At 39.2% G+C, this 16,163-nt stretch overlaps 1 protein-coding gene across 1 annotated transcript in view; it reads left to right on the top strand.

The window, feature by feature from the left end:
- Window positions 1-15,341, top strand: part of ZNF462 (zinc finger protein 462) — a 120,635-nt gene extending 105,294 nt beyond the window's left edge. The window contains 2 exon segments of the mRNA XM_040417208.1: window positions 3,230-3,341; window positions 15,148-15,341. Of these exon segments, the coding sequence (XP_040273142.1) occupies window positions 3,230-3,341; window positions 15,148-15,313 (278 nt within the window). The 3' untranslated portion in view covers window positions 15,314-15,341.
- The last annotated feature ends 822 nt before the right edge of the window (window positions 15,342-16,163 follow it).

The raw sequence follows: 16,163 nt of genomic DNA, 5'->3' as shown, positions 1-16,163 counted from the left end.
ACATTTGGCATGGCCAAAACAACTGTTTGGAACATTCTTAAAAAGAAGGATCGCACCGGTGAGCTCAGCAACACCAAAAGACCCGGAAGACCACGGAAAACAACTGTGGTGGATGACCAAATAATTCTTTCCCTGGTGAAGAAAACACCCTTAACAACAGTTGGCCAGTTCTAGAACACTCTCCAGGAGGTAGGTGTATGTGTGTCAAAGTCAACAATTAAGAGAAGACTTCACAAGAGTGAATACAGAGGGTTCACCACAAGATGTAAACCATTGGTGAGCCTCACAAACAGGAAGGCCAGATTAGAGTTTGCCAAACAACATCTAAAAAAGCCTTCACAGTTCTGGAACAACATCCTATGGACAGATGAGACCAAGATCAACTTGTACCAGAGTGATGGGAAGAGAAGAGTATGGAGAAGGAAAGGAACTGCTCATGATCCTAAGCATACTACCTTATCAGTGAAGCATGGTGGTGGTAGTGTCATGGTGTGGGAATGTATGGGACCAAAGGAACTGGTTCTCTTGTATTTTTTGATGATGTGACTGCTGACAAAAGCAGCAAGATGAATTCTGAAGTGTTTCGGGCAATATTATCTGCTCATATTCAGCCAAATGCTTCAGAACTCATTGGACGGCGCTTCACAGTGCAGATGGACAATGACCTAAAGCATACTGCAAAAGCAACCAAAGAGTTTTTTAAAAGAAAGAAGTGGAATGTTATGCAATGGCCAAGTCAATCACCTGACCTGAATCCGATTGAGCATGCATTTCACTTGCTGAAGACAAACTGAATAGGGAAAAATGCCCCCAAAATAGCAGGAACTGAAGACAGTTGCAGTAGAGGCCTGGCAGAGCATCACCAGGGATGAAACCCAGCATCTGGTGATGTCTATGCGTTCCAGACTTCAGGCTGTATTGACTGCAAAGGATTTGCAAACCAAGTATTAAAAAGTGAAAGTTTGATTTATGATGATTATTCTGTCCCATTACTTTTGGTTCCTTAACAAGTGGGAGGCACATATGCAAACTGTTGTAATACCTACAACCGTTCACCTGATTTGGATGTAAATACCTCTAAATTAAAGCTGCAGTAAAGCACATCTTGTTTGCTTCATTTCAAATCCATTGTGGTGGTGTATAGAGCCAAAAATGTTAGGATTGTGTCAATGTCCCAATATTTATGGACCTGACTGTATATAAAAAATAAAAGAGTACAGTCCTGATCAAAAGTTTAAGACCACTTGAAAATTTGCAAAAAATCATTTTTACATTGTTGGCTCTTAACAAGTTCCTAGTAGAGCATCAACATGCAACAAGAAGAAATGAGAGTGAGACAAAACATTTTTTGAGCATTCAATTAATTGAAAATAACGATTAAATTGAAACAGGCTGTTTTTCAGCTGATCAAAAGTTTAGGACCACAGTGCCTTTAAAAGGCCAAATCTGTGCAAAGAAGTGGATTCATTGTCATTTTCTGTCAGGTAGTCACACGTTGTTATGGCAAATGGCAAAAAAAACTCTCCCTTTTTGAACGTGGTCGGGTTGTTGAACTGCATAAGCAGGGTCTCTCACAGCGCGCCATCGCTGTTGAGGTGGATGCAGTGAGACAGTCATTTGGAATTTCTTAATTGATCCTTAGGTTATGGAAACAAAAAAGTCAAGTGGAAGACCCAAAAAATTTCACCCAGCACTGAGCCGGAGGATTCCAATTGGCTGTCCGTCAAGACACTGGACGATCCTCGACCCAAATTAAGGCCCTTACTGGTGCCTGACTGCAGCCCCATAACCATCAGGCGGCATCTGAGACTGAAGGGCTTCAAAAACTAAAAAACGTCTTCAAAGACCTCGTCTCCTTGAACGCCACAGAACTGCTCGTTTGGACTTTGCAAGAGAGCACCAAACATGGACATTTAAAGGTGGAAGAAAGTTTTATTCTGTGATGAGAAAAAATTTAACCTTGATGGTCCTGATGGTCTCCAACGTTACTGGCATGACAAGCAGATCCCACCTGAGGTGCTTTCTACGCGCCACAGTGGAGGGGGCGCCATAATGGTCTGGGGTGCTTTTTCCTTCAGTGGAACAATGGAGCTTCAGGAAGTGCAGGGGCGTCAAACGGCCGCTGGCTATGTCCAGATGTTGCAGAGAGCATTCCTCATGACTGAGGGCCCTCGTCTGTGTGGTAACGACGGTTTTTCAACAGGACAACGCTACAGTATACAATGCCCGCAGGACAAGGGACTTCTTCTAGGAGAATAACATCACTCTTTTGGCCCATCCTGCGTGTTCCCCTGATCTAAATCCAATTGAGAACCTTTGGGGATGGATGGCAAGGGAAGTTTACAATAATGGACAACAGTTCCAGACAGTAGATGGCCTTCGTGCGGCCGTCTTCACCACTTGGAGAAATGTTCCCACTCACCTCATGGAAACGCTTGCATCAAGCATGCCGAAACAAATTTTTTAAGTGATCAACAATAACGGCGGAGCTACTCATTACTGAGTTCATGTTTGGAAGTTGGATTTCTGTTTTGGGGGGGTTTAGTTTTTTTTTTGGAGGTGTGGTCCTAAACTTTTGATCAGCTGAAAAAAAGCCTGTTTCAGTTTATTCGTTGTTTTCATTAAATTGAATGCTCAAAAAATGTTTTGTCTCACTCACATTTCTTCTTGTTGCATGTTGAAGCTCTACTTGGAACCTTGTTAGGATCCAGCCATGCTAAATATGATTTTTTGCAATTTTTCAAGTGGTCTTAAACTTTTGATCAGGACTGTATTACTTGGTAACAGCGCTTCAGTGAAAGAAAAGAAAGTGTCATTTTGCTCACCAGGACCAAGTTATTACCTGCCAGGTATTGTGCCTAGTTTTATAGTATTGGACCGGCTGGCAGATGCTTTCTAAGAGAACTGCATCTTGAATGGAGCTGTAGTACCCACATGACACATGGTCAGCTGAGACACTGTGCAGTGAAAAGCTCAGGAGTCACAAAGCAACAAGGTATCTTCATTCCAGTAGTTTTTGGGCGTTTCTGAGGTCGGTCCTCCATCGATCAACAAGCGACAGCATATCCTAGGTTTAAGCCACTATTTGCTGCAGCTGCAAAATCTCAGTCTACTACTCTCTAATGTGAAAGTGATGGATTCCAATGAAAACATATGAATAACGGTCATTGTTAATAAAAATAGATGCTGAATATTATGATGAATATTTTTTATCCTGTCACGTCTGCAGAACTGTTTGATATCAAGGCTACGGTTCAGGAAAAACGTTTTCCATGTGAATTCTGTGGGAGGACATTTACGCTCAGCACTGAATGGGAACGACATGTATTAAGACATGGCATGTAAGTCAGATTTTAGCTAAAATGAGAGAGGGATAGTGCACTTCAGAAGGGCAGCAGGTTATAGGAGGAAACAGCCAGATAGTATGCCGCTCACCCGCACGTGTTGCGCTGAGGGTGAAAATGCCTGTTGTAGTTTGTATGAAGGTGCTGCTCCCTATCCCCACCAGACTGGCTGCTGGGTAGATACAGAGGTATGTAGGAAGAGAACAGGGATTCCAGTGTGCGGCACTATCTCCACTAACTGATAAAAGCTTCTTCTGAACCCATACTGTATCCTGACTGTCCTATGGAGGTAGCCTCATTCATTGAAGTCCCTGTTCTCTTCATCCATACATTAAGTCAGATATTAGGACACATTAAACAATTACTTGGTGGACAATATTTATCTGCATGTCGCATTTGTCATGTATTGTTGGGTGATCATATTATATTGTGTTTATAAATGTCAGCATTAATTTAGGCTTTTCTTGATTCTCAAGCTCCTCTTACCTGCAAGGGATGTTGGTGAATCATGTTCTCAGATTCTCAATGGATGCCCAAAAATATTTTGTGATTGCCCTGGCCTTATACAACCAGGCATTGCAGTTACTCAAAAACATAGAAATTACTACAGTCATTCAATTACAGTAATACTGAATTTAAAATAAAGTACAAAGCATTCCAAGCATTATTTCATTTTCTACATTTACTAAAATGTAATTATTCAATCAATAAATTTCCTTTCAATGGATTTTCTGCCTTTATTTAAAGGATAACTGTCGTATATTTTTTTTGGGAGTATTGGATTGTGGTGATTAATATCACCTTGGTGGCCCTATTTCAACTTTTCACTGTGTATTCAATTACCCCTTAATTCCACATTTTTGTTCCCTGTACTGCCTACTTTTACCTGTGCTTAAAATTGGGTTGCTAGGCATGGTCCGTCTAAACAGATAGACAGAGCAGGCAGCGTGCAGGGTCACATTACTGACAGCCAGGGACTGTAAGTAAATGATTAAAGCCAGGTCCTCCCCAGCAGCTGATAACAGTGCCTGGGCTGTGTGCACTTCTCCCTGTCCCTGCGCTTGGCAGACGCTCCCTCACTCAGCAGAGCTGGAGAATGCAGAGTTGGAGCAGCGCACAACAGGGAAGGGAGATCTGCCATCTGCTCAGTGTATAAATAAAAAGCAACATGTGGTAAGAGGACCCCTTTGTGCTGCAAGAGATTAACCCTTTAGGGGGAGGGCTCTGGTTACTGACACTTTTGGGGGGCTATTGTTACTGGCTAGTGAGGGCAGGCGGGATTAGCCTCAGGGTGAGGGCAGTGGCGGCCATCTTAACTGAATAGTGAAATTGCAGTTTTATGCAGACTGGTTGCTAAGGGCTGAATCTTATTAAATATGGGATAAGTCAATCTAATAGTAACTGATTCTTGAATATCATGTTATTAGTAACTACATATATGAAAATTGAAATTAGGGTTCATTAAGCAAATTTAAATCATTGTATAATGAAAAAGTTTTGCAACCTTCTAATATACTGTGGGGAGAGTTTATCATTGTAGATGTGTTGGAAACTATCTTTCAGACTGAAGTTGCTTTGCGCACCTGCGCCAAATTTCTGAAGATTGGTTTAATTAAATTTGGCATAAGTGTGATGTGCTTTTGCCACTGTCAGTGAAAGTAGGCCAGGGAGTTGCCTGGCGTGGAGTTGCGACTTTTGCACCCCATGAATCAGACAGAAAGGTGGTCTAATCTGTAATCCCAGACGAAATTTCACTCCACTTTTTAGAGTAGTGAAGTTCATCAAAAGTCAAACAATTTCTCCAAAAGTCCCAAAAAAATCCACAAAATGTTTTTTTTACACCAAAAACACTGGTATAGCAGATTTGATAAATGTCCCTCTTTGTGTTTTATTATCTTACCATTTGCAAGTTCCCTTCATGCTGTTCGTGAATTAATTTATTGTCTACATTCAGAGGCTAAAAAATTATCTTGACCTAGTCCTGCAAATACATCTGAGAAGCAGACCATGTAAAATTACAGAGCGAGGTCGCTGAGTTGAGCATAGTGCATAAAAGTCACCAACACTATGCTGATTCAATAACTGCAGAATTTCAAACCTACTCTGACTTTAACATCAGCAAAGAAACTCTGCATTAGGATCTTTATGGCATGGATTTCCACGGCCGAGCAGCTTCAAGCAAGCCTTACATTACCAAACACAATGTGTCAGAGGAGTGGTGTAAAGCATGCCACAGCTTTAGGATGAAGTAGCATGGAGATTGCCGGGTCAGACATCAGTGTCTGTTCTCACGAATGCTCTTCTCGATGAATGGTCAAATATTCACAAAGACACACTTCAAAATTTTGTAAAAAGCTTTCCCAGAAGAGAGGAAGCTGTTTTAACTGTAAGGGGGGCCAACTCCATATTAATGCCTATGGATTTTGATGGTATGTCATTAAAGCTCCTGTAGATGTTATGTGTTGGTGTCACAATGCAGCATGAAGATGATGGAATTCCCCTGGCATTGTGGTCACAAGAGCCCAAGAGGTGGTCCCTTCATGTGAAGTGCTCTGAGTTCTTTGCACTTAACACTTCCCCCTCTGTTTTGAGTGACAGCTGTAGTGTCTAATCAGGAGATTACTAGAGCTAGGGAGTGTTCAGTGCAGAGAGCATAGGGCACTGCTCATGAGTGGACCACTCCTTGGCACTTGTGATCATAATCTCCCTTCTGATCCTCAGCCGTGTCATGTGACTTAACACAGCTGAGGATCTGAAGGGAAGTTATAACTCACAAATACGGTCACTGGTAAGAAGATTGCCTTTACTACAGTTTACATCATGTACTTTTCAAACAGGTCAGAGAATAATTTTTTTTTGTAGGAGTGCTTCTTTAAGCTTCTGAATGTACGTAAATTGGACATCTCTTCTATTTCTGGGAACATGCAGATAAATGACAGTACTTGCATATAGAATCTGTCAGACCTTGCGTCAGTTTTCCTAGTGTATGTCTCGTGCATGGCATATATTAATGTACTGCGTCTGAAAGTGTTACAAAGTGCGTCATGCTAGATACAGTGGCGGAAATAATTATTTGACCCCTCACTGATTTTGTAAGTTTGTCCAATGACAAAGAAATGAAAAGTCTCAGAACAGTATCATTTCAATGGTAGGTTTATTGTAACAGTGGCAGATAGCACATCAAAAGGAAAATCGAAAAAATAACTTTAAATAAAAGATAGCAACTGATTTGCATTTCATTGAGTGAAATAAGTATTTGAACCCTCTAACAAAAAAAGACTTAATACTTGGTGGAAAAACCCTTGTTTGCAAGCACAGAGGTCAAACGTTTCTTGTAATTGATGACCAAGTTTGCGCACATTTTAGGAGGAATGTTGGTCCACTCCTCTTTGCAGATCATCTCTAAATCCCTAAGGTTTCGAGGCTGTCTCTGTGCAACTCTGAGCTTGAGCTCCCTCCATAGGTTTTCGATTCGATTAAGGTCCAGAGACTGACTAGGCCACTCCATGACCTTAATGTGCTTCTTCTTGAGCCACTCCTTTGTTGCCTTTGCTGTATGTTTTGGGTCATTGTCGTGCTGGAACACCCATCCACGACCCATTTTCAGTTTCCTGGCAGAGGGAAGGAGGTTGTCGCTCAGGATTTCACGATACATGGCTCCGTCCATTTTCCCGTTTATGCGAATAAGTTGTCCTGTGCCCTTAGCAGAAAAACACCCCCAAAGCAAAATGTTTCCACCCCCATGCTTGACGGTGGGGACGGTGTTTTGGGGGTCATAGGCAGCATTTTTCTTCCTCCAAACACAGCGAGTTGAGTTAATGCCAAAGAGCTCTATTTTGGTCTCATCAGACCACAGCACCTTCTCCCAGTCACTCTCTGAATCATTCAGGTGTTCATTGGCAAACTTCAGACGGGCCTGCACATGTGCCTTCCTGAGCAGGGGGACCTTGCGAGCCCTGCAGGATTTTAATCCATTGCGGTGTAATGTGTTTCCAATGGTTTTCTTGGTGACTGTGGTCCCTGCTAATTTGAGGTCATTAACTAACTCCTCCCGTGTAGTTCTAGGATGCTTTTTCACCTTTCTCAGAACCATTGACACCCCACGAGGTGAGATCTTGCGTGGAGCCCCAGAGCGAGGTCGATTGATGGTCATTTTGTGCTCCTTCCATTTTCGAACAATCGCACCAACAGTTGTCACCTTCTCTCCCAGCTTCTTGCTAATGGTTTTGTAGCCCATTCCAGCCTTGTGCAGGTCTACAATTTTGTCTCTGACATCCTTGGACAGCTCTTTGGTCTTTCCCATGTTGGAGAGTTTGGAGTCTGCTTGATTGATTGATTCTGTGGACAGGTGTCTTTTATACAGGTGACTAGTTAAGACAGGTGTCCTTAATGAGGGTGACTAATTGAGTAGAAGTGTCTAACCACTCTGTGGGAGCCAGAACTCTTAATGGTTGGTAGGGGTTCAAATACTTATTTCACTCAATGAAATGCAAATCAGTTGCTATCTTTTATTTAAAGTTATTTTTTCGATTTTCCTTTTGATGTGCTATCTGCCACTGTTACAATAAACCTACCATTGAAATGATACTGTTCTGAGACTTTTCATTTCTTTGTCATTGGACAAACTTACAAAATCAGTGAGGGGTCAAATAATTATTTCCGCCACTGTATTTCTTTTTTTGGGTCATTTTTTTCTGACATTTTCTTGTGTAAACATAATTTGATAATCCTAGTCTAAGCCATATTGAGTTACACCTATTTTTTTTTTAAGTATACAGTACCAGCTTCAAGGTAGTATAAAGAATTGTATAAACTTCTGCTGATATAAAGACCTGTGACAAATTATGTTGCAAATAGACATCCCTGTGGTGCATTGAGTCACAAATAGGCATTCCTTTGGAGCATTGTGATGCATGATCGCCACTTGCACCATAGAATAGTGTAGTTTTTCACATTTTCCCTTTTATTACAATCTTGGATACATTTGACAACATAAACACCCTTTATGCATCATTCACAATTTATGACGCATTGAACAAAGAGCACATTCATGAATATGGTACAAAATAAAAATGTAGGGAAAATAGACACTATTTTATTCTTAAACACATATATACATAAAATTAATAAAAATTAGAATACATTTTTTTTTTTCAAAACTTAAAACCGACAACTGTAATCTTATTACAATATGCTCTCAATATCATAGATATGATTACGATGTGACAAACTGTTCCAATTTACATCATTATGATAAACTTATTCCGGAGTATAAAAAAATAAATATGATCGTTGTGTATGTTCAATATGCTGGATATATGTCCAATCAAATGTCACACTTAAAATGTGGCATTAGATCATTGTCACTAAAATTATTCCATATAAATAACTCCTATTAATTCATATACCACAATAGGTTGCCCTAATATCCATTCTGATTAGTATAGTCTTTCCTTATAAGTGAAGTTGATATAATCTCCGCTACTTCTTTGCAAGCGGTTCCCTTAATGTCAACACTATGGTTAGTATTGTAGTGGATTGCAATAGCTATGCAGTTCTGAATAACAGAGTCTTTCCTTACAGGTAGAATTGGTACATTTACCGCTACTCCTTTGCAAGCTGCTCTCTTAATGTCAACACTCTGGTAAGTATTTTATTAAATTGCAATAGATCATTACATCTGATATCTGTATATCCTTGTGCTGACTCCGGTCTCCCACATGGCGTCCCACGTGCTCTTAGGATGCCGACAAGCTCACCAATGCGCTGCTAATTGTGCAGAATTCCGAAGCGCTCCTGCTTATTGTGAATGGATGTAGTTATGTTGAATCCAGCAAGTTGATTATACTGATACTGTCATTTATACAAGTACTGTCTCCTCAAGCCCAGACGCGTTTCGGAGCTGCCTGCTCCTTCCTCAGTGGTAGACAGTACTATGCTATATTGAGTCCTTTTAAAGGTAGCTTACCTGTTGAGGAGGAGGTGCCTATAATTGTGTCCAAATCAATACATGTAATGGACTCGGTCAAAGATCATATACTGTTCTTTATCATCCAATTGAGTATTTCTTCAGGTCATAGACTATACATAAAGGTTTGTCATTTATTGGAAACTTCATATTATGTCTACTACCGTGTTTCCCCGAAAATAAGACATCCCCTGAAAATAAGACCTACCTCTAGTTTTGCTTATCGCTGTAATATAAGGCATCCCCCCGAAAATAAGGCCTCCCCGATAATAAAGCATCCCCCGAAAATAAGGCCTCCCAGATTATAAAGCATGCGCCAAACATACCGTAATGCCTCCCCGATTATAAAGCATCCGCCGAACATAATGACTCCCCGATTATAAAGCATCGGCCGAACATAATGCTTCCCCGATTATAAAGTAAGCCACCCCAGAATGTAAGGAGCTCACTGATTGGCCGCAGCGCAGGCATCGCGAGGTCTCTTTAAATCAGAGAGCCCGCGCCGCCGCCAGGACAAGCTGCTGCCTTCTTCTGCCCTGACGGAGTCTCACAACTTAGCTGGCACGGACACACAGGGGACGGGGTGACAGGTGGGGAGGAATATCTGATGGAAGGTGGGGGATGTCTGGTGAAGATGGGGGGGGGGGAGACTAAAAACGGTAATTAAAATGACACCGGGTGATCAGAGGGGGGAATCAAAATGACACAGGGGTATCAGGGTGGGGAGGGGGATCATTTAAAATGACACAGGGGGATCAGAGGGGGGAATCAAAATGACATAGGAGGATCAGAAGAGGGTACTAAAATGCTATAGTAATCCCCCCCTCTGATTCTTCTGTACCATTTTGATTCCCCCTTCTGATCCCCCTGTGTCATTTTAAGTGATCCCCCTCCCCACCCTGATACCCCTGTGTCATTTTGATTCCCTTCTCTAATCACCCTGTGCCATTTTAAGTGATCCCCCTTCCCACCCTGATTTCATTTTTTTTGTTCAACAATAAATGTGTACCGTATTTTTCTTCATGGAAAAATAAGACATCCCTGAAAATAAGACCTAGCGAATCTTTGGGAGCAAAAATTAATATAAGACACTGTCTTATTTTCGGGGAAACAGGTTAGTATACAGCACCAAAAAACTGCAACTGCGTTTTTTATGCTGTTTTGGCGTGTTTTCCCTTTTTACTGTGTCCAGAATCAATTTCACATATATAATTGATAATCCCTTATGTAAAAACATATCCAAAACTTATAAAACGATATTTCCTTTTCTAATTATGCATAAACTCTCTATATAATTGTTACCTTATCTTATTTAAAAGAGGTAGACTGAAAAACATACAATATTATTTGTTGTGTAAGATGTATTAATTAATGTGTCAGCCCTAAGAACTGTCCCTATTTTTCTTTGATTTTTTGATAGGTGATGAGTTCAAGGGTGAATGGGGGCGGGGACCTGCCAAAGAGGGGAGCTCGAGGTGCTGGTAAACAGCCGGATCTCGATGTTCCGTCTTTAACAGGAACCTGTCCCAATACTACAGGAAATCAAACAGCTCCATCTCAGCATTCAAACTCAAATATTTTCCTTGATTCGGCTCTGGACATGTTGGCAATATGGTCACCTCCTCTCCATGATCTTCTAATTTTCTCCAAAGCCACATAAGTAAGTTTAGACGGATCTTTATTATGGTGTTCTTTAAAGTGTTGTGAGACAGAATGGTTTTCAAATCCATTTCTGATGTTTGTAATGTGTTCCGCCACCCTCTGTTTTAATGTTCTCTTAGTTCTTCCTACATATTGTTTTCGACATGGACATTCTAGAATGTATATTACGTCTATTGTATCACAGGTTAAACTAGCCTTAATATTAAAATAGAAAGAATTTTGGGTTGACTGTACTTGTACCTTTTTTTAGGGAATTGGGTTATTTTACAGTTGTTGCACCTTCCACAGTGGTGGAAAGCCTTTGTAAACAACCAGTTATTTTTAATCTCTATTGTCCTTCTTTTTGTTGTCGGTGCAACCATCAAACCTAAATTGGGTGCTCTAGTGTATCCGATTTGAGGGGTGGTGGTTAGTATGGGTCCTACTATTTTGTCTCTCAATGAATGGTGGCAATTTTTCCTAATAATCTGTTTTACCATTCGGTATTGTGAATGGAATGGTAGTATCATTCGTAAATTATCATTTTGGTTATTTTGCTTCTTATTAGTCATGAAAAAGGATTCCCTCTTCATGTCCCTAACTTTATTCAATGATATCTTATCTTGTCTGAGTATTGTCTGTATAGGAACTGCTGTCTTAGTTGTATAGCTTCATCTTCAAATTGTTCTTCTAATGTGCAATTACTTTCCAGTCGTCTAAATTGACTCCTATGGATATTGAGTAGGCATCTAGGGAGATGACAGCTTGAAAAAAAGGATATAACTATTTTTCATTGCAGGTTTTTGATAAGTGTTACAGATTAATTTATGGTCAATATTCCTAATTGTTAAGCCTAAAAATTATATCTGTGACTTGCTTATATTGGTGGTAAATTTCAAATTATTCTCATTATTAATTTCTAATAAGAATTCATTCAGTTCTGTGTTTTGCCAAATAAATATGATATCGTCTATATAACGGCGCCATAGTACCAGACTCATCCCCAGCAATAGGTTGATGGTGTCCGCCTCCCATTGTGCCATAAATAAGTTGGCGTAGCTGGGGGCGAATCTGGTACCCATGGCTGTACCGTATTCCTGCACATAAAACTCTGAATCATATGAAAAATAATTATGAGTCAAAATATATCTGACACCTTCTGTGATTAAATCAATTTGTTCTTGTTTTAATAGTCCACCAGATTGTAATTGTCTATTTAGAGATTGTATCTCTTGATTGTGTTCTATGATGGTGTACAATGAACTTACGTCCATTATGCCAAGCACCCAGTCATCTTGGACTTCTAATTTCTCTAAAGTGGATATTGAAATTTACCACCAATATAAGGAAGTCACAGATAGAATTTTTAGAATTAACAATTAGGAATATTGACCATAAATTAATCTGTAACACTTTACAATTTAGACGACTGAAAAGTAATTGCACATTAGAAGAACAATTTGAAGATGAAGCTATACAACTAAGACAGCAGTTCCTATACAGACAATACCCAGACAAAATAATAGAGACATAACTGAGTAAAGTTAGGGACATGAAGAGGGAATCCTTTTTCATGACTAATAAGAAGCAAAATAACCAAAATGATAATTTACGAATGATACTACCATTCCATTCACAATACTGAATGGTAGAACAGATTATTAGGAAACATTGGCACCATTTATTGAGAGACAAAATAGTAGGACCCATACTAACCACCACCCCTCAAATCACATACACTAGAGCACCCAATTTAGGTTTGATGGTTGCATCGACAACAAAAAGGACAATAGAAATGAAAAATAACTGGTTGTTTATTAAGGGTTTCCACCACTGTGGCAGGTGCTGTAAAATAACCCAATTCCTAAAAAAACAGTACAAGTACAGTCAACCCAAAATTCTTTCTATTTTAATATTAAGGATAGTTTAACCTGTGATACGTTTAACCTGTGGACGTAATATACATTCTTGAATGTCCATGTCGAACACAATATGTAGAAAAGAATAAGAGAACAGAGGGTGGCGGAACACATTACAAACATCAGAAATGGATTTGAAAATCATTCTGTCTCACAACAGTTTAAAGAACACCATAATAAAGATCCGTCTAAACTTACTTATGTGGCTTTGGAGAAAATTAGGAGATCATGGAAAGGAGGTGACCATATTGCCAACATGTCCAGAGCCGAATCAAGGAAAATATTTGAGTTTGACACAATAATCCCCGCTGGTAGTATTGGAACGGGTGCCTGTCGAAGACGGGACATCGAGGTCCGGCTGTTTACCAGCACCTCGAGCTCCCCTCTTTGGCAGGTCCCCGCCCCCATTCACCCTTGAACTCATCACCCATTAAAAAAATTGAAGAAAAATAGGGACAGTTCTTAGGGCTGACACATTAATTAATACATCTTACACAACCAATAATATTGTATGTTTTTCAGTCTACCTCTTTTAAATAAGTTAAGGTAACAGTACAAAAGCTATTAAGTGTAATATATACACAAACTGTGAGACGCAAAAAATACACTACACAGTCTACTGTAAAACAGTGTTTATTGGTAACACAGTGTAATAAAGCACAAACTCTGTCCAAACCTACATGAGTATGGATCAGTTGATATTAGTCCTCTGCTAGTCCCTGAGAGTTTTAAACGTACATGGTCTGTTTTCTGTTCTCTTTTTTGGTCATCTGACCGCAGTATAAATTGTGTATTTATCCCGAGGGTCCCAGCTAGGGCCCAGTCTAAAGTTATTGCTACCTTTAAAAGGACTCGATATAGCATAGTACTGTCTACCACTGAGGAAGGAGCAGCCAGCTCCGAAACGCGTCTGGGCTTGAGGAGACAGTACTTGTATAAATGACAGTATCAGCATAATCAATTTGTCATAATCAACTTGCTGGATTCAACGTAACTACATCCATTCACAATAAGCCGGAGCGCTTCGGAACTCTGGCCAATTAGCAGCGCATTGCTGAGCTTGACGGCATCCTAAGAGCACGTGGGACGCCGAAGTCAGCACAATGATATACAGATATCAGAGTTGCAACGATATGTCTGCACTCAGTACAAGAGCTCTCCTGGACACATACAAGAACTGGTAATGTAACGATCTATTGCAATTTAATATAATACTTACCAGAGTGTTGACATTAAGAGAGCAGCTTGCAAAGGAGTAGCAGTGAATGTACCAATTCTACCTGTAAGGAAAGACTCTGTTATTCAGAACTGCATAGCTATTGCAATCCACTACAATACTAACCATAGTGTTGACATTAAGGGAACCGCTTGCAAAGAAGTAGCGGAGATTATATCAATTTCACTTATAAGGAAAGACTATACTAATCAGAATGGATATTAAGGCAACCTATTGTGGTATATGAATTAATAGGAGTTATTTATATGGAATAATTTTAGTGATAATGATATAATGCCGCATTTTAAGTGGGACATTTGATTGGACATATATCCAGCATATTGAACATATACAACGATCATATTTATTTTTTATACTCCAGAATAGGTTAATCATAATGCTTTAAATTGGAACAGTTTGTCACATCGTAATCATATCTATGATATTAAGAGCATACTGTAATAAGATTATAGTTGTTGGTTTTAAGTTTTGAAAAAAAGTGTATTCTAATTTTTATTAATTTTATGTATAAATGTATTTAAGAATAAAATAGTGTCTATTTTCCCTATATTTTATTCCATGAAATAACCAGATAATTGAGTGCCCTCCAACTTTTATAAAAAAAAAATTCTTCAATACTACAAATTAGCAGGGGTGTTGCCAAGGGAGAGGGCACCTATTCTGTGGATACGTATTGGTTGAGCCTCATTACTATACTTTATTACAAAATAAAAATGGCGGAGGCAAAATACTCTGGCATAAAATACAACTCTATATCCCCCAATTTGTTTCAGTAGTTGCCATAAATCTTCTATGCTACCGCTTGTAAACTCTCTAACCTCTCTATTTTTTTCTGTTCTGACCTACATATGTTTTTAGGAGTTGTTTTAATTTCTGAAAAATTTTAGTTGTCTCACTAATATATTATTAATTGAGAGGGAAATTCTTATATGCATTTACATATATGTAGTTATCAGGAGCTGCACATCTTGTTGTATAACTTATAGTATCTGTTATTTTAGTTTTTTATGCCAGTCTGATGAGCCTTTTTCTTTCCAGGACTGTTGGTGGAAATCGGAAGGAGAGCATGGAAATCAGAATGCCAAAAGAAAATCTTGAGGACAACTATAGTAACATGAAACATATGGCTGAAAGAACAATAGATACTTCCCAACAAACTAGAACCTCATGTTTTAAAAACTTTGTGGTGACCAAAAAAGAATAACTACTACTGGAGATGTACTAGGACTTGCTTGAACACTGATACAACTGGTTCAAGTTCTCAAAAAGCTGCTTTTAGAACTTTATAGTTTTTTCCAAGCACTGGTACTCTTGTAGGTGTATGTATATATTTAACGTCCACTTATTTAACATCCAAGCTGCTCGGAGAGATCACTACGCATCTTGTTTGTTCATACTTTTTTATGAACTATAGTGATGCTGGACTAATTCAAAAAGTGATGTAAAACTCTAGCACAGAGCTTTCTTGTAGAAATGACTAATATGGTGTGACAATGAAATATTGCCGTTTTATGGGACATCTTTTTAATACCAGCTTTCAGTACTATTGCAACAGACAATAAAGACAAGCATTACAGTTTTCCTGGATTACTGCAGTGGTCAACAAAATTCTTAGTACCTCAAGAAGAAAAATTTTCAAGGGAATCTCAGCATTTACCAAGACTGCTTTGCCAGGCAGATGAATGTTGAGGAGGCTTGTGGGAATGGAGAACAAAAATAACTAAATGCGTGCAAATAGTCGAGATGTCTTTCTTGATAATTTTTTCACAAGCTTTGTCTTAAAATACTGTGACTAATTTTTTATATGTAAAACAAATTGAAAAAAGTAAAAAAAAAAAGAAGTTTAAATATTTGGGATCTGTTTGTGAATGATCACATTTTTTTAGGAAACTGTAGTCATTTCTGTTTAGTACATCATTAAACAAGAAACAGCACAATTCTCAGTTGACTAATTAGAGAGCTGTATTTCTGTGCTGTAATATGCCATTTTCTATGAATTCTCAGACATTTATACAAGTTTACCTGGTACTTACTCAAGCTAGTACACATTTCCC

The sequence above is a fragment of the Bufo bufo genome, chromosome 2, assembly GCF_905171765.1.
Source record: "Bufo bufo chromosome 2, aBufBuf1.1, whole genome shotgun sequence".
Taxonomy (NCBI): Eukaryota; Metazoa; Chordata; class Amphibia; order Anura; family Bufonidae; genus Bufo; species Bufo bufo.
Note: the sequence above shows the minus strand (reverse complement) of the source record. Positions and strands in the feature narration are given on the sequence as shown.